We start from the raw sequence: 22,827 nt of genomic DNA on the forward strand, positions 1-22,827 counted from the left end.
TCTCAATAGCTTTAATGCATTCCCTGACCCAGAACATGTATATTTTGACACCAAGATTGACCTTCTAAGTGGCTTGGAAGCCGAGATATTTGCACTTATAGATTTTACATGGCGGCCACCTTGGAAATCCAAGATGGCCGCCATCGGCCATCTTGATGAAGTGGCTCCCACCAAAAATTGAAAGCTATGGTGATGTAGAGCACATGGAAAAAATGTGGTGCTTTTGTCCGGCGCGTCCCCATTATGTTCAAATATGGTCTTAAGCCACCGCACTATAACTAGACTATTAAACACAGACCTAACTAGACTATTAAACATAGACCTAACTAGACTATTAAACACAGACCTAACTAGACTATTAAACATAGACCTAACTAGACTATTAGACATACACCTAACTAGACTATTAAACATACACCTAACTAGACTATTAAACATAGACCTAACTAGACTATTAAACATAGACCTAACTAGACTATTAAACATAGACCTAACTAGACTATTAAACATACACCTAACTAGACTATTAAACATAGACCCAACTAGACTATTAACATAGACCTAACTAGACTATTAAACATAGACCTAACTAGACTATTAAACATAGACCTAACTAGACTATTAAACACAGACCTAACTAGACTATTAAACATAGACCTAACTAGACTATTAAACATACACCTAACTAGACTATTAAACATAGACCTAACTAGACTATTAAACATAGACCTAACTAGACTATTAAACATACACCTAACTAGACTATTAAACATAGACCTAACTAGACTATTAAACATAGACCTAACTAGACTATTAAACATACACCTAACTAGACTATTAAACATACACCTAACTAGACTATTAAACATAGACCTAACTAGACTATTAAACATAGACCTAACTAGACTATTAAACATAGACCTAACTAGACTATTAAACATAGACCTAACTAGACTATTAAACATAGACCTAACTAGACTATTAGACATATAACTAACTAGACTATTAAACATAGACCTAACTAGACTATTAAACACAGACCTAACTAGACTATTAGACATAGACCTAACTAGACTATTAAACACAGACCTAACTAGACTATTAAACATACACCTAACTAGACTATTAAACACAGACCTAACTAGACTATTAGACATACACCTAACTAGACTATTAAACATAGACCTAACTAGACTATTAAACACAGACCTAACTAGACTATTAAACACAGACCTAACTAGACTATTAAACATAGACCTAACTAGACTATTAAACACAGACCTAACTAGACTATTAAACATACACCTAAGTAGACTATTAGAAACAGACCTAACTAGACTATTAAACATACACCTAACTAGACTATTAAACATACACCTAACTAGACTATTAAACACAGACCTAACTAGACTATTAAACATACACCTAACTAGACTATTAAACATACACCTAACTAGACTATTAAACATACACCTAACTAGACTATTAAACATACACCTAACTAGACTATTAAACACAGACCTAACTAGACTATTAAACATACACCTAACTAGACTATTAAACACAGACCTAACTAGACTATTAAACATACACCTAACTAGACTATTAAACATAGACCTAACTAGACTATTAAACATAGACCTAACTAGACTATTAAACATACACCTAACTAGACTATTAAACATACACCTAACTAGACTATTAAACATACACCTAACTAGACTATTAAACATACACCTAACTAGACTATTAAACATAGACCTAACTAGACTACTAAACACAGACCTAATTAGACTATTAAACACAGACCTAACTAGACTATTAAACACAGACCTAACTAGACTATTAGACATAGACCTAACTAGACTATTAGACATAGACCTAACTAGACTATTAAACATACACCTAACTAGACTATTAAACATAGACCTAACTAGACTATTAAACACAGACCTAACTAGACTATTAAACACAGACCTAACTAGACTATTAAACATAGACCTAACTAGACTATTAAACACAGACCTAACTAGACTATTAAACACAGACCTAACTAGACTATTAAACATAGACCTAACTAGACTATTAAACACAGACCTAACTAGACTATTAAACACAGACCTAACTAGACTATTAAATATACACCTAACTAGACTATTAAACATACACCTAACTAGACTATTAACCATACACCTAACTAGACTATTAGACATACACCTAACTAGACTATTAAACATAGACCAAACTAGACTATTAAACATAGACCTAACTAGACTATTAAACTTAGACCTAACTAGACTATTAAACATAGACCTAACTAGACTATTAAACATACACCTAACTAGACTATTAAACATAGACCTAACTAGACTATTAAACATAGACCTAACTAGACTATTAAACACAGACCTAACTAGACTATTAAACATAGACCTAACTAGACTATTAAACATACACCTAACTAGACTATTAAACATACACCTAACTAGACTATTAAACATAGACCTAACTAGACTATTAAACATAGACCTAACTAGACTATTAAACATAGACCTAACTAGACTATTAAACATAGACCTAACTAGACTATTAAACATACACCTAACTAGACTATTAGACATACACCTAACTAGACTATTAAACATAGACCTAACTAGACTATTAAACATAGACCTAGCTAGACTATTAAACATAGACCTAACTAGACTATTAAACACAGACCTAACTAGACTATTAGACATAGACCTAACTAGACTATTAAACACAGACCTAACTAGATTATTAAACACAGACCTAACTAGACTATTAAACATAGACCTAACTAGACTATTAAACACAGACCTAACTAGACTATTAGAAACAGACCTAACTAGACTATTAAACATACACCTAACTAGACTATTAAACATACACCTAACTAGACTATTAAACACAGACCTAACTAGACTATTAAACATACACCTAACTAGACTATTAAACATACACCTAACTAGACTATTAAACATACACCTAACTAGACTATTAAACATACACCTAACTAGACTATTAAACACAGACCTAACTAGACTATTAAACATACACCTAACTAGACTATTAAACACAGACCTAACTAGACTATTAAACATACACCTAACTAGACTATTAAACATAGACCTAACTAGACTATTAAACATAGACCTAACTAGACTATTAAACATACACCTAACTAGACTATTAAACATAGACCTAACTAGACTATTAAACATACACCTAACTAGACTATTAAACATACACCTAACTAGACTATTAAACATAGACCTAACTAGACTACTAAACACAGACCTAATTAGACTATTAAACACAGACCTAACTAGACTATTAAACACAGACCTAACTAGACTATTAGACATAGACCTAACTAGACTATTAAACATACACCTAACTAGACTATTAAACATAGACCTAACTAGACTATTAAACACAGACCTAACTAGACTATTAAACACAGACCTAACTAGACTATTAAACATAGACCTAACTAGACTATTAAACACAGACCTAACTAGACTATTAAACACAGACCTAACTAGACTATTAAACATAGACCTAACTAGACTATTAAACACAGACCTAACTAGACTATTAAACACAGACCTAACTAGACTATTAAATATACACCTAACTAGACTATTAAACATACACCTAACTAGACTATTAACCATACACCTAACTAGACTATTAGACATACACCTAACTAGACTATTAAACATAGACCTAACTAGACTATTAAACATAGACCTAACTAGACTATTAAACTTAGACCTAACTAGACTATTAAACATAGACCTAACTAGACTATTAAACATACACCTAACTAGACTATTAAACATAGACCTAACTAGACTATTAAACATAGACCTAACTAGACTATTAAACACAGACCTAACTAGACTATTAAACATAGACCTAACTAGACTATTAAACATACACCTAACTAGACTATTGAACATACACCTAACTAGACTATTAAACATAGACCTAACTAGACTATTAAATATAGACCTAACTAGACTATTAAACATACACCTAACTAGACTATTAAACATAGACCTAACTAGACTATTAGACATACACCTAACTAGACTATTAAACACAGACCTAACTAGACTATTAAACATACACCTAACTAGACTATTAAACATAGACCTAACTACACTATTAAACACAGACCTAACTAGACTATTAAACATAGACCTAACTAGACTATTAAACATACACCTAACTAGACTATTAAACACAGACCTAACTAGACTATTAAACATACACCTAACTAGACTATTAAACATACACCTAACTAGACTATTAAACATAGACCTAACTAGACTATTAAACATACACCTAACTAGACTATTAAACATACACCTAACTAGACTATTAAACATACACCTAACTAGACTATTAAACATAGACCTAACTAGACTACTAAACACAGACCTAATTAGACTATTAAACACAGACCTAACTAGACTATTAAACACAGACCTAACTAGACTATTAGACATAGACCTAACTAGACTATTAAACATACACCTAACTAGACTATTAAACATAGACCTAACTAGACTATTAAACACAGACCTAACTAGACTATTAAACACAGACCTAACTAGACTATTAAACATAGACCTAACTAGACTATTAAACACAGACCTAACTAGACTATTAAACACAGACCTAACTAGACTATTAAACATAGACCTAACTAGACTATTAAACACAGACCTAACTAGACTATTAAACACAGACCTAACTAGACTATTAAATATACACCTAACTAGACTATTAAACATACACCTAACTAGACTATTAACCATACACCTAACTAGACTATTAGACATACACCTAACTAGACTATTAAACATAGACCTAACTAGACTATTAAACATAGACCTAACTAGACTATTAAACTTAGACCTAACTAGACTATTAAACATAGACCTAACTAGACTATTAAACATACACCTAACTAGACTATTAAACATAGACCTAACTAGACTATTAAACATAGACCTAACTAGACTATTAAACACAGACCTAACTAGACTATTAAACATAGACCTAACTAGACTATTAAACATACACCTAACTAGACTATTAAACATACACCTAACTAGACTATTAAACATAGACCTAACTAGACTATTAAATATAGACCTAACTAGACTATTAAACATACACCTAACTAGACTATTAAACATAGACCTAACTAGACTATTAGACATACACCTAACTAGACTATTAAACACAGACCTAACTAGACTATTAAACATACACCTAACTAGACTATTAAACATAGACCTAACTAGACTATTAAACACAGACCTAACTAGACTATTAAACATAGACCTAACTAGACTATTAAACATAGACCTAACTAGACTATTAAACATAGACCTAACTAGACTATTAAACATAGACCTAACTAGACTATTAAACATAGACCTAACTAGACTATAAGACATAGACCTAACTAGACTATTAAACATAGACCTAACTAGACTATTAAACATAGACCTAACTAGACTATTAAACATAGACCTAACTAGACTATTAAACACAGACCTAACTAGACTATTAAACACAGACCTAACTAGACTATTAGACATAGACCTAACTAGACTATTAAACATAGACCTAACTAGACTATTAGACATACACCTAACTAGACTATTAAACACATACCTAACTAGACTATTAACTACAGACCTAACTAGACTATTAGACATACACCTAACTAGACTATTAAACATAGACCTAACTAGACTATTAAACATAGACCTAACTAGACTATTAAACATAGACCTAACTAGACTATTAAACATACACCTAACTAGACTATTAAACATAGACCTAACTAGACTATTAAACACAGACCTAACTAGACTATTAAACATACACCTAACTAGACTATTAGACATACACCTAACTAGACTATTAAACATAGACCTAACTAGACTATTAAACATAGACCTAACTAGACTATTAAACATAGACCTAACTAGACTATTAAACATACACCTAACTAGACTATTAGACATACACCTAACTAGACTATTAAACATAGACCTAACTAGACTATTAAACATAGACCTAGCTAGACTATTAAACATAGACCTAACTAGACTATTAAACACAGACCTAACTAGACTATTAGACATAGACCTAACTAGACTATTAAACACAGACCTAACTAGATTATTAAACACAGACCTAACTAGACTATTAAACATAGACCTAACTAGACTATTAAACACAGACCTAACTAGACTATTAGAAACAGACCTAACTAGACTATTAAACATACACCTAACTAGACTATTAAACATACACCTAACTAGACTATTAAACACAGACCTAACTAGACTATTAAACATACACCTAACTAGACTATTAAACATACACCTAACTAGACTATTAAACATACACCTAACTAGACTATTAAACATACACCTAACTAGACTATTAAACACAGACCTAACTAGACTATTAAACATACACCTAACTAGACTATTAAACACAGACCTAACTAGACTATTAAACATACACCTAACTAGACTATTAAACATAGACCTAACTAGACTATTAAACATAGACCTAACTAGACTATTAAACATACACCTAACTAGACTATTAAACATAGACCTAACTAGACTATTAAACATACACCTAACTAGACTATTAAACATACACCTAACTAGACTATTAAACATAGACCTAACTAGACTACTAAACACAGACCTAATTAGACTATTAAACACAGACCTAACTAGACTATTAAACACAGACCTAACTAGACTATTAGACATAGACCTAACTATACTATTAAACATACACCTAACTAGACTATTAAACATAGACCTAACTAGACTATTAAACACAGACCTAACTAGACTATTAAACACAGACCTAACTAGACTATTAAACATAGACCTAACTAGACTATTAAACACAGACCTAACTAGACTATTAAACACAGACCTAACTAGACTATTAAACATAGACCTAACTAGACTATTAAACACAGACCTAACTAGACTATTAAACACAGACCTAACTAGACTATTAAATATACACCTAACTAGACTATTAAACATACACCTAACTAGACTATTAACCATACACCTAACTAGACTATTAGACATACACCTAACTAGACTATTAAACATAGACCTAACTAGACTATTAAACATAGACCTAACTAGACTATTAAACTTAGACCTAACTAGACTATTAAACATAGACCTAACTAGACTATTAAACATACACCTAACTAGACTATTAAACATAGACCTAACTAGACTATTAAACATAGACCTAACTAGACTATTAAACACAGACCTAACTAGACTATTAAACATAGACCTAACTAGACTATTAAACATACACCTAACTAGACTATTGAACATACACCTAACTAGACTATTAAACATAGACCTAACTAGACTATTAAATATAGACCTAACTAGACTATTAAACATACACCTAACTAGACTATTAAACATAGACCTAACTAGACTATTAGACATACACCTAACTAGACTATTAAACACAGACCTAACTAGACTATTAAACATACACCTAACTAGACTATTAAACATAGACCTAACTACACTATTAAACACAGACCTAACTAGACTATTAAACATAGACCTAACTAGACTATTAAACATACACCTAACTAGACTATTAAACATAGACCTAACTAGACTATTAAACATAGACCTAACTAGACTATTAAACATACACCTAACTAGACTATTAAACATAGACCTAACTAGACTATTAAACATACACCTAACTAGACTATTAAACATACACCTAACTAGACTATTAAACATACACCTAACTAGACTATTAAACATAGACCTAACTAGACTACTAAACACAGACCTAATTAGACTATTAAACACAGACCTAACTAGACTATTAAACACAGACCTAACTAGACTATTAGACATAGACCTAACTAGACTATTAAACATACACCTAACTAGACTATTAAACATAGACCTAACTAGACTATTAAACACAGACCTAACTAGACTATTAAACACAGACCTAACTAGACTATTAAACATAGACCTAACTAGACTATTAAACACAGACCTAACTAGACTATTAAACACAGACCTAACTAGACTATTAAACATAGACCTAACTAGACTATTAAACACAGACCTAACTAGACTATTAAACACAGACCTAACTAGACTATTAAATATACACCTAACTAGACTATTAAACATACACCTAACTAGACTATTAACCATACACCTAACTAGACTATTAGACATACACCTAACTAGACTATTAAACATAGACCTAACTAGACTATTAAACATAGACCTAACTAGACTATTAAACTTAGACCTAACTAGACTATTAAACATAGACCTAACTAGACTATTAAACATACACCTCACTAGACTATTAAACATAGACCTAACTAGACTATTAAACATAGACCTAACTAGACTATTAAACACAGACCTAACTAGACTATTAAACATAGACCTAACTAGACTATTAAACATACACCTAACTAGACTATTAAACATACACCTAACTAGACTATTAAACATAGACCTAACTAGACTATTAAATATAGACCTAACTAGACTATTAAACATACACCTAACTAGACTATTAAACATAGACCTAACTAGACTATTAGACATACACCTAACTAGACTATTAAACACAGACCTAACTAGACTATTAAACATACACCTAACTAGACTATTAAACATAGACCTAACTACACTATTAAACACAGACCTAACTAGACTATTAAACATAGACCTAACTAGACTATTAAACATAGACCTAACTAGACTATTAAACATAGACCTAACTAGACTATTAAACATAGACCTAACTAGACTATTAAACATAGACCTAACTAGACTATAAGACATAGACCTAACTAGACTATTAAACATAGACCTAACTAGACTATTAAACATAGACCTAACTAGACTATTAAACATAGACCTAACTAGACTATTAAACACAGACCTAACTAGACTATTAAACACAGACCTAACTAGACTATTAGACATAGACCTAACTAGACTATTAAACATAGACCTAACTAGACTATTAAACATACACCTAACTAGACTATTAAACACAGACCTAACTAGACTATTAAACACAGACCTAACTAGACTATTAGACATACACCTAACTAGACTATTAAACATAGACCTAACTAGACTATTAAACATAGACCTAACTAGACTATTAAACATAGACCTAACTAGACTATTAAACATAGACCTAACTAGACTATTAAACATAGACCTAACTAGACTATTAAACATAGACCTAACTAGACTATTAAACACAGACCTAACTAGACTATTAAACATACACCTAACTAGACTATTAGACACCTAACTAGACTATTAAACATAGACCTAACTAGACTATTAAACATAGACCTAACTAGACTATTAAACATAGACCTAACTAGACTATTAAACATACACCTAACTAGACTATTAGACATACACCTAACTAGACTATTAAACATAAACCTAACTAGACTATTAAACATAGACCTAGCTAGACTATTAAACATAGACATAGCTAGACTATTAAACATAGACCTAACTAGACTATTAAACACAGACCTAACTAGACTATTAGACATAGACCTAACTAGACTATTAAACACAGACCTAACTAGACTATTAAACACAGACCTAACTAGACTATTAAACACAGACCTAACTAGACTATTAAACACAGACCTAACTAGACTATTAAACATAGACCTAACTAGACTATTAAACACAGACCTAACTAGACTATTAAACATAGACCTAACTAGACTATTAAACACAGACCTAACTAGACTATTAAACACAGACCTAACTAGACTATTAAACATAGACCTAACTAGACTATTAGACATACACCTAACTAGACTATTAAACATAGACCTAACTAGACTATTAGACATAGACCTAACTAGACTATTAAACATAGACCTAACTAGACTATTAAACATAGACCTAACTAGACTATTAAACATAGACCTAACTAGACTATTAGACATACACCTAACTAGACTATTAAACATAGACCTAACTAGACTATTAAACACAGACCTAACTAGACTATTAAACACAGACCTAACTAGACTATTAGACATACACCTAACTAGACTATTAAACACAGACCTAACTAGACTATTAAACACAGACCTAACTAGACTATTAAACATAGACCTAACTAGACTATTAAACATAGACCTAACTAGACTATTAAACACAGACCTAACTAGACTATTAGACATACACCTAACTAGACTATTAAACACAGACCTAACTAGACTATTAAACATAGACCTAACTAGACTATTAAACACAGACCTAACTAGACTATTAAACATAGACCTAACTAGACTATTAGACATAGACCTAACTAGACTATTAAACATAGACCTAACTAGACTATTAAACATAGACCTAACTAGACTATTAGACATACACCTAACTAGACTATTAAACATACACCTAACTAGACTATTAAACATACACCTAACTAGACTATTAAACATAGACCTAACTAGACTATTAAACATAGACCTAACTAGACTATTAAACATAGACCTAACTAGACTATTAAACATAGACCTAACTAGACTATTAAACACAGACCTAACTAGACTATTAAACATAGACCTAACTAGACTATTCAACACAGACCTAACTAGACTATTAAACACAGACCTAACTAGACTATTAAACACAGACCTAACTAGACTATTAAACACAGACCTAACTAGACTATTAAACACAGACCTAACTAGACTATTAAACACAGACCTAACTAGACTATTAAACACAGACCTAACTAGACTATTAGACATAGACCTAACTAGACTATTAAACATACACCTAACTAGACTATTAAACACAGACCTAACTAGACTATTAAACACAGACCTAACTAGACTATTAAACATAGACCTAACTAGACTATTAAACATACACCTAACTAGACTATTAAACACAGACCTAACTAGACTATTAAACATAGACCTAACTAGACTATTAAACACAGACCTAACTAGACTATTAGACATAGACCTAACTAGACTATTAAACACAGACCTAACTAGACTATTAAACATACACCTAACTAGACTATTAAACATACACCTAACTAGACTATTAAACATACACCTAACTAGACTATTAAACATAGACCTAACTAGACTATTAAACACAGACCTAACTAGACTATTAGACATAGACCTAACTAGACTATTAAACACAGACCTAACTAGACTATTAAACATACACCTAACTAGACTATTAAACATAGACCTAACTAGACTATTAAACATACACCTAACTAGACTATTAAACATACACCTAACTAGACTATTAAACATAGACCTAACTAGACTATTAAACACAGACCTAACTAGACTATTAAACACAGACCTAACTAGACTATTAAACACAGACCTAACTAGACTATTAGACATAGACCTAACTAGACTATTAAACACAGACCTAACTAGACTATTAAACATACACCTAACTAGACTATTAAACATACACCTAACTAGACTATTAAACATACACCTAACTAGACTATTAAACACAGACCTAACTAGACTATTAAACACAGACCTAACTAGACTATTAGACATAGACCTAACTAGACTATTAAACATACACCTAACTAGACTATTAAACATACACCTAACTAGACTATTAAACATACACCTAACTAGACTATTAAACACAGACCTAACTAGACTATTAAACACAGACCTAACTAGACTATTAAACACAGACCTAACTAGACTATTAAACACATACCTAACTAGACTATTAGACATAGACCTAACTAGACTATTAAACATAGACCTAACTAGACTATTAAACACAGACCTAACTAGACTATTAAACACAGACCTAACTAGACTATTAAACACAGACCTAACTAGACTATTAGACATAGACCTAACTAGACTATTAAACATAGACCTAACTAGACTATTAGACATAGACCTAACTAGACTATTAAACACAGACCTAACTAGACTATTAAACATACACCTAACTAGACTATTAAACACAGACCTAACTAGACTATTAAACATACACCTAACTAGACTATTAAACATACACCTAACTAGACTATTAAACATACACCTAACTAGACTATTAAACACAGACCTAACTAGACTATTAAACATAGACCTAACTAGACTATTAAACATAGACCTAACTAGACTATTAAACACAGACCTAACTAGACTATTAAACACAGACCTAACTAGACTATTAAACATAGACCTAACTAGACTATTAAACACAGACCTAACTAGACTATTAAACACAGACCTAACTAGACTATTAAACATAGACCTAACTAGACTATTAAACATACACCTAACTAGACTATTAAACATAGACCTAACTAGACTATTAAACACAGACCTAACTAGACTAGTAAACATACACCTAACTAGACTATTAAACATACACCTAACTAGACTATTAGACATAGACCTAACTAGACTATTAAACATACACCTAACTAGACTATTAAACATAGACCTAACTAGTCTATTAAACACAGACCTAACTAGACTATTAAACACAGACCTAACTAGACTATTAGACATAGACCTAACTAGACTATTAAACATAGACCTAACTAGACTATTAAACACAGACCTAACTAGACTATTAGACATACACCTAACTAGACTATTAAACATAGACATAACTAGACTATTAAACATACACCTAACTAGACTATTAAACATAGACCTAACTAGACTATTAAACATAGACCTAACTAGACTATTAAACATACACCTAACTAGACTATTAAACATACACCTAACTAGACTATTAAACATAGACCTAACTAGACTATTAAACACAGACCTAACTAGACTATTAAACACAGACCTAACTAGACTATTAGACATAGACCTAACTAGACTATTAAACATACACCTAACTAGACTATTAAACATAGACCTAACTAGACTATTAAACACAGACCTAACTAGACTATTAAACACAGACCTAACTAGACTATTAAACATAGACCTAACTAGACTATTAAACATAGACCTAACTAGACTATTAAACATACACCTAACTAGACTATTAAACATAGACCTAACTAGACTATTAGACATACACCTAACTAGACTATTAAACACAGACCTAACTAGACTATTAGACATAGACCTAACTAGACTATTAAACACAGACCTAACTAGACTATTAAACATACACCTAACTAGACTATTAAACACAGACCTAACTAGACTATTAAACATACACCTAACTAGACTATTAAACATACACCTAACTAGACTATTAAACATAGACCTAACTAGACTATTAAACACAGACCTATCTAGACTATTAAACATACACCTAACTAGACTATTAAACACAGACCTAACTAGACTATTAAACATAGACCTAACTAGACTATTAAACATAGACCTAACTAGACTATTAGACATAGACCTAACTAGACTATTAAACATACACCTAACTAGACTATTAAACATAGACCTAACTAGACTATTAAACATATACCTAACTAGACTATTAAACATACACCTAACTAGACTATTAAACATAGACCTAACTAGACTATTAAACACAGACCTAACTAGACTATTAAACACAGACCTAACTAGACTATTAGACATAGACCTAACTAGACTATTAAACATACACCTAACTAGACTATTAAACATACACCTAACTAGACTATTAAACATACACCTAACTAGACTATTAAACACAGACCTAACTAGACTATTAAACACAGACCTAACTAGACTATTAAACACAGACCTAACTAGACTATTAAACACATACCTAACTAGACTATTAGACATAGACCTAACTAGACTATTAAACATAGACCTAACTAGACTATTAAACACAGACCTAACTAGACTATTAAACACAGACCTAACTAGACTATTAAACACAGACCTAACTAGACTATTAGACATAGACCTAACTAGACTATTAAACATAGACCTAACTAGACTATTAGACATAGACCTAACTAGACTATTAAACACAGACCTAACTAGACTATTAAACATACACCTAACTAGACTATTAAACACAGACCTAACTAGACTATTAAACATACACCTAACTAGACTATTAAACATACACCTAACTAGACTATTAAACATACACCTAACTAGACTATTAAACACAGACCTAACTAGACTATTAAACATAGACCTAACTAGACTATTAAACATAGACCTAACTAGACTATTAAACACAGACCTAACTAGACTATTAAACATAGACCTAACTAGACTATTAGACATACACCTAACTAGACTATTAAACATAGACCTAACTAGACTATTAAACATAGACCTAACTAGACTATTAGACATACACCTAACTAGACTATTAGACATAGACCTAACTAGACTATTCAACATAGACCTAACTAGACTATTAAACATAGACCTAACTAGACTATTAAACATAGACCTAACTAGACTATTAAACATACACCTAACTAGACTATTAAACACAGACCTAACTAGACTATTAGACATAGACCTAACTAGACTATTAAACATAGACCTAACTAGACTATTAAACATAGACCTAACTAGACTATTAGACATACACCTAACTAGACTATTAAACACAGACTTAACTAGACTATTAAACATACACCTAACTAGACTATTAAACACAGACCTAACTAGACTATTAAACATAGACCTAACTAGACTATTAAACATAGACCTAACTAGACTATTAAACATAGACCCAACTAGACTATTAGACATACACCTAACTAGACTATTAAACATAGACCTAACTAGACTATTAAACATAGACCTAACTAGACTATTAAACATAGACCTAACTAGACTATTAAACACAGACCTAACTAGACTATTAAACATAGACCTAACTAGACTATTAGACATACACCTAACTAGACTATTAAACATTGACCTAACTAGACTATTAGACATAGACCTAACTAGACTATTAAACATAGACCTAACTAGACTATTAAACATAGACCTAACTAGACTATTAAACATAGACCTAACTAGACTATTAAACATAGACCTAACTAGACTATTAAACATAGACCTAACTAGACTACTAGACATACCCAGGGTTCGAGTTATGTGGGAGCCAATGGGAGCTGAGCTCCCATAAGGAAGGTCTGAGCTCCCATGAAAGCAGTAAAATCATACATCTGTGGGGGTCGCTAATAATACATTACCACAACCATTATTTGATCAAAAATGTCAATGTAATGAGTATTATTTATATTTATTTATATTATAAATATTCTAAAATAAACACGTTTTGCAAAAGAACTACGCGCACCAGCATTAATCTCCTGTGAACGACAGTAGGCCTTTGACTGCCTGCACTTTACCACCAAGACACTATGGGGCGCAGTAGAATATTGTGCAACAGCATAATATGATCGTTGAGCGCTTGCGAACGTGAAAACACGATTATTGAGAAGAAAACATTCAGTAGCTAGCTATCATGCCGCCCAAAAAAAGGCCACTGCTGCCGACCGAGTCGACAAGCCTGGAAAGTTTCGTGTTTTCATCCAAGAAACCAAACTTGAATTCAGCTGCCCTGTTATGACACCTAACGTTGAAACTGTTGAAATAGCAGAGCTCAAACAAAACCAAGTGCTTCCGAAGAAAGTAGCAGAACTCACCTCCAGTATGTATAAGGAGACAGCTAGCTAGTTCGTTCAGGGCAGCCTATACTGTCGCTAAAGAAAGGATGCCTTATACAAAACTGAATCCAATTATGAAACTTAATGAGATGAATGGCGCGACAGTTGGCCCCTGCTCACCGATCCGATCATTCATGTGCCCAGATTGTAGCACATTGCACAAGAGATGAAACAAATTCATTTCTAATGTCAAATCACTTGATTCCCGTAGTAGCATAACATTAGATGAAAGCACAATTCATGGACGAGCATACATGATTATTTATGTCAGGTGCGATGTCACTGGAAATGGAGATGTGGACAATGTGTCGTGCTAACAGGAAAAGTGAATGGACTGTATAGCAAAAACAACAAAATGATTGGCCGAGATACCCGTGACTATCGCTTATAGCTGTTGTTTCATGTGGTGCTGTTGATGTGGTGAAATGAGTAGCCTATGGCTAATTAAAACTTGTAAGTCCCAACGCTGTGTGGGCATGATTCGCGCGCGTGCATGAGAACATTTCGCACTGTTATTTTGGAGACCCCCACAAAGCTCAGCTTATAACTCGAACCCTGCATACACCTAACTAGACTATTAGACATACACCTAACTAGACTATTAAACATACACCTAACTAGACTATTAGACATAGACCTAACTAGACTATTAAACATACACCTAACTAGACTATTAAACATAGACCTAACTAGACTATTAAACATAGACCTAACTAGACTATTAAACATAGACCTAACTAGACTATTAAATATACACCTAACTAGACTATTAAACATACACCTAACTAGACTATTAAACATAGACCTAACTAGACTATTAAACATAGACCTAACTAGACTATTAAACATAGACCTAACTAGACTATTAAACATAGACCTAACTAGACTATTAGACATACACCTAACTAGACTATTAAACATAGACCTAACTAGACTATTAAACACAGACCTAACTAGACTATTAAACATAGACCTAACTAGACTATTAAACATAGACCTAACTAGACTATTAAACATAGACCTAACTAGACTATTAAACATAGACCTAACTAGACTATTAGACATACACCTAACTAGACTATTAAACACAGACCTAACTAGACTATTAAACATAGACCTAACTAGACTATTAAACACAGACCTAACTAGACTATTAAACATAGACCTAACTAGACTATTAAACATAGACCTAACTAGACTATTAAACATAGACCTAACTAGACTATTAAACATAGACCTAACTAGACTATTAGACATACACCTAACTAGACTATTAAACATAGACCTAACTAGACTATTAAACATACACCTAACTAGACTATTAAACATAGACCTAACTAGACTATTAGACATACACCTAACTAGACTATTAAACACAGACCTAACTAGACTATTAAACATAGACCTAACTAGACTATTAAACATAGACCTAACTAGACTATTAGACATACACCTAACTAGACTATTAAACATAGACCTAACTAGACTATTAAACACCGGGAAGAGTACAGGAATGAGGACAGGACAGGGTTGAGGACAGGACAGGATTGAGGACAGGACAGGGTTGAGGACAGGACAGGATTGAGGACAGGACAGGGTTGAGGACAGGGTTGAGGACAGGACAGGGTTGAGGACAGGGTTGAGGACAGGACAGGGTTGAGGACAGGACAGGGTTGAGGACAGGGTTGAGGACAGGGTTGAGGACAGGACAGGGTTGAGGACAGGACAGGGTTGAGGACAGGGTTGAGGACAGGGTTGAGGACAGGACAGGGTTGAGGACAGGACAGGGTTGAGGACAGGACAGGGTTGAGGACAGGGTTGAGGACAGGACAGGGTTGAGGACAGGGTTGAGGACAGGACAGGGTTGAGGACAGGGTTGAGGACAGGACAGGATTGAGGACAGGGTTGAGGACAGGACAGGGTTGAGGACAGGTCAGGGTTGAGGACAGGGTTGAGGACAGGGTTGAGGACAGGACAGGGTTGAGGACAGGACAGGGTTGAGGGCAGGGTTGAGGACAGGACAGGGTTGAGGACAGGGTTGAGGACAGGACAGGGTTGAGGGCAGGGTTGAGGACAGGACAGGGTTGAGGACAGGACAGGGTTGAGGACAGGATTGAGGACAGGACATCCTTGTGGCGCGGGAGCACTGGCCTTGTTTTGTGAACATTAGGATCTAAAATGTAAGCAACAGTTGAAAATAATAAAAAATATATTAATTAAATTAATTTTAAAAATAAATAAAGGAAATTTGCAAGCAAAAAAAAGTATTTTGAACAAAAATACCTTGCATTTTTTCTGAATTTTCTGAAGGTTAACATTTGTGACTTTTTGTTGAGTATGAATGCAAAAAGACACAAATGTTAACCTCTAGTACAGGGGTAGGCAACCTTTTTGATATGAAGTGCCACTTATAAATATTCTTGTTAATCAGTGTGCCAACCACAATATCAACATCAATTATGACTCGACGCCAAACCAAACCAAACAGATCTGGGGGGTATTCCATCAACATTGCTAAAGGAAAATCCAGGCTTATTCTGATAAATCTCACAAGATTTGCCTTAAAATCCAGGTTTATTTTGATAAATCTCTCTCTTTAGCGACGTTGATGGAATACCCCCCTGCAATTTATTCCAACCACTTATTTTTTTTCATCAAAGAGCTATGTATGCAAAGCCATGTATGCTAAATAAACAGGCCTAGCAGTCAGTGTGATCCCTGGCCCTGTTTTCCTTTGCTCAGCTCCATTATCTGGGGGTAGATCGGGATCAACATTTGGGTCATCCAAAAAGTCGCATGTAAGTAGCTGGCGGCTAGCTGGCTAAAGCCTGCCCCAATGCCACCTGTCAGAGAGTGAAGTTACAGCTGCTGCGCGATCTCGTCCATCCTTCAGCCGTGAATGACTTGAAGCATTGTTGCATGCATGCTGAACAGAAGTTGCATTCCTGTCTAGTAGTATTAACAATCACATAAACAATTGTTACCCCCCATGATACTTTTTGCGCACTGTTGGAAGTCATCGCCACCGGTCTTTGATTGGTGAATCACTCCTCTCCTTGCAGACACGGAGATCGACTGGAAGGCTTATATGGATGAGGTGGAGGGCGTCATCAATGGGACCTATGACTACACCCAGCTCAAAGGAGACACCGGCCCCCTGGTGTAAGTTAGTGTGTGAGTGTGTGTGTGTGTGTGTGTGTGTGTGTGTGTGTGTGTGTGTGTGTGTGTGTGTGTGTGTGTGTGTGTGTGTGTGTGTGTGTGTGTGTGTGTGTGTGTGTGTGTGTGTGTGTGTGTGTGTGTGTGTGTGTGTGTGTGTGTGTGTGAGTGAGAGAGAGAGGGTGTGTGTGAGAGAGAGAGAGGCATGACCAAATGTAGGCAGTCACTCAGAAGAAGTCCTCCCACCTTCCCTCCCTCTCCTTCCAGGTACCCGGCTGGGTTTGTGTACATCTTCACGGCTTTGTACTACATCACTAACCACGGGCTCAACATCCGCTTGGCCCAGTACCTGTTCGCTGTCTTCTACTTGCTCACTCTGCTGCTGGTGTTTCGGATATACAACCGCACCAAAAAGGTACGCTACGTCTACTTGGATAGTAATTATAAGTCATGTGTTCTTTCCAGTGTAGGAAATGCTTTGTTTTGTTTTCCATTTCTAAGGGCATTTTGTAAAAAAATCGGGGCTGTTTTCTTAAATTCGTATAAAATAACATTTATCATAGTCCAGATGTAAAAATGCATATTTTTAAGCCATTAAAAGGGCCATAGGGTCTATGTATAGACAATGCAAGTAATGTTAGACAATACAAGACATTTTCAGCATTTCATTTTCAACTTTCCACTGCAACATTGCCTTGTTTTAATTCTAACGCTAACTGAACAACAACAAAAAAGTAGTAAATCGATTTAGGCGTTCTCCAGGGGCACCATCTTTTTAATATTGCCTTTTTAAAATAAAATAAATAAATAAATGATGATTATATAATGATTGGAGCACTCTAAGCTGCATCGTTTGCAGGAAAAGAGCTATACAAATGACCATAGTCTTTACAATGTGAAGCTGCTATTTACACACAACGACCAATAGTTGGCCGGCTTGTAAATTAGCCTGCCTCCTACACAGAAAAACAGCAAAAAATGTATATCTTTGCACTCGATCAAATTTCAGGACCCTCCTTTCCATGACTTGTCCTAGATATGTGCGTTCTACCACCCAGTATCCTTACATTTATAAAATCACCTCAGGATAAGCTAGTATAAAGCTATTTTGCAGTGTTTATGTGTAGGAGAAGGCAGGCTAATTTACAAGACGGCGCCAACTAGTGGTCGTTGTGTGTAAGTAGCAGCTTTCCACTACAAAGACTATGGTCATTTGACCCCCGAGGCGGCTCTTATAGTAGAAAAAAAAGGCACAGCTGTTCTAGTGCTTAAGGGGTACGCTGCTGCTACAACATCAGGATCAGACGCAGGGTGAGACTTTCAAAATAAACCTTTTTAATGGTTTCTGTGTCGTTTTGTGTGCTTTAGACTTAGACCTGTGCTTTAGACTTAGACACATTCTTGTGTGCTTAGACCTAGAATCGATTTTTTTGGAAAAAGTCGGTCTGGAAAATGTATTATTGTCGCCAGACCCACTGCGTGGGAATACGATGCATGATGCAGATGAGAGACAACATTAAAACATTTTTTAAAATAAAAAATAAAAAACTAAAATAAAACACACAGGTATAGGTTGCAAATGTCCTTCTTTTGATTGCAACATAATAAAGACACAAGTCTACCTCCATACTGCTGTGGCTCTCCTAAAAAATGAGCTCAAACGCAAGCATGTGGGTTAGGGGTTAATTGAGAGACACAATGGTTGTTTGGTGCGGTCCTCTCTCTCCGGTATAAACCTACTTCGGCCGACGAGTCTCAGACAGTCCAGACGGACCTCTCTCCGGCACGGGGCTACTACGGTACCGAAACCACGTGAGCGAAACCACGCCTGTGTGCCGGGGTCTTGAGAAGATGCCAGCGACCCTTCAGTCTTTACACGTTTGAGCCAAGTCAGTGTGGAAGAGATCAGCCTGCCAAGATGGTCTATAAAGAATAATGCGTACAGTTGTATATAGAATCTGTATCGCTACCAGTGTGCGATAAACGGATAACGGAACCTATATATTCCATGTCTTGTTTAAACGAGCTGAGCGGTGATGATGCTGGAGCATGACTGCGCTGGGAACGATGTGCGGTTGATCCGTCAGCTGAACGCAAGTATGAGGATACCTACCGGGATAACGGAACAGCGCAACGGCTGCAAAGCCCCAGATGCCAATGACAATAGTGTGTGTCTGCCACCCCAGGACGACGGAGCTCGGGTGTGTCCTGGAAGCCCGCGGCTATCTGGTAGGCTGAATCATCATGTCCCATACGACGTCTTGTTCCTCTCTGCAAGACTTAGGAAAGTATGCTCATTTTGAAATATGGTAGGCTAATAGTCACACATGATCGCAATGAAATGGTTCTCACTTCATACTTGGAGTTGCTAAGTCGGTGTCCTGCATCATCGCATGATGAGTGTTAGTTATTGGTTGTCAGCTATTTCACTCGATCAGTCCCCTAGAGACTTATATAGATACATACCTTTACATAGCCTTATATGTGATTAGTATGTATCCCCCCCCCTCCCACATTATAATATAGTATAGTATTCTATACACAATATCCAAACGCAAATGGCCTTTACGCAGAGAAGCTGTTTTGGGAGGGGTGTGGTAAAAGTGCAGCATGGTTGTTACCAAAATGTGATCGTCATGAAGTAGAAGTTGATGAAGTTTCATGTTGTCATAAAATAAAGTATAAATCTACCTATTGTTGAAAAGAGTATTGGAAGTGTAACTTGGGAGAAAAAAAAAACGGTACAGTTCGCATAAACACGTGTCACACTTTGTCTTCGTTGAGGGTCACACAGGCCCTTTTTGACATAACGGTGACGTTTTATTCCTTATTGGGAAGAATAGGGGGAGAACACACTCAAATGAGGTGCTGCATGGTGGTCCTGGTGAGCCTTGACCCATCTATATTGTGTTGATTTAATTTACTTGTCTAGCTCTTCGTTTTATTTTCATTAATTAATTTGAAATCGAATTAAACTTTTTTATTAGTACCTCCTGTTATTCTCATTAAGTTCTTCCTTTAACATTTGGACTGGCAAGTATACATAGAGAGACATACAGTGCACATTTTTGGCAATGCGCAATGACCCCATTCTGTCCTGTACATTAATCACATGGTTACATAGTAATTACATAATAATGACCTACATGTTACTCTTGGGTTTCATTCTGGCCTCTTTAAAACAAGAAACATTTGGTGCCAGATAGTACTAACTCTGTTGAATTATTTTAAGCAAATACTGGAAAGTATCATAACATGTCACCAAATAGGGCATAACTGTTTTATTTTTATTTTTAGACTTAGTCATAAACTAACAGGAGGGATGTAACCTCAAATAGACACTTCATATGCCTGTTCTTATGCTCCCCAGCAAGTGGAACAGTTGCAGGTTGTTTTATTTTCATATTCAGTCCATGTATGCTGCTGGGAACATGCACTGTACCAGCTGCTGTCATGTGACTAGCTCACATGAGGTTATCTTATTCTTTCTAATTAGAGGTTAGAACTTGATTCTCTTTATTTCCACTGTAAATTAAACATTTTTAATTTACTATCAGCTCATCAGTCTTAGGTGTTAGGGTTAATTTTCCATTTGGCTGTGTGATAATATTTAACACATTTACATACACACCAGAATATTAATGTGAACATGGTGGGGATAAAACTTGTGTTTTCAAGTTTTACGTTTTATTGTTACGTCACATTACACAAGTAGTGAGAGTAAGAGAGTAAAATACTTTGGTTTGGTTCCTGATATTGCAGCACAAGACAATAAGGCAATGGGCATAGGTCAAGATAAAAAAAAAAGTGACAATAGTACAGGACATAAGACAGGATACAATTAGCAATACAATTAGTAAA

At 34.4% G+C, this 22,827-nt stretch overlaps 1 protein-coding gene across 1 annotated transcript in view; it reads left to right on the forward strand.

Annotated features, from left to right (window-relative positions):
• Positions 1-21,002: 21,002 nt before the first annotated feature.
• The window catches only part of LOC308163457 (anoctamin-4-like), a gene marked incomplete at its 5' end in the record, with an annotated part of 88,609 nt that continues 86,784 nt past the window's right edge, over positions 21,003-22,827 (forward strand). The window contains one exon of the mRNA XM_080537644.1: positions 21,003-21,195. Within this exon, the coding sequence (XP_080393770.1) occupies positions 21,003-21,195 (193 nt within the window). The remainder of the gene's footprint in view (positions 21,196-22,827) is intronic.

This window comes from Nansenia antarctica, assembly GCF_963989245.1.
Source record: "Nansenia antarctica genome assembly, chromosome: 8".
In the NCBI taxonomy this organism is placed as follows: domain Eukaryota; kingdom Metazoa; phylum Chordata; class Actinopteri; order Argentiniformes; family Microstomatidae; genus Nansenia; species Nansenia antarctica.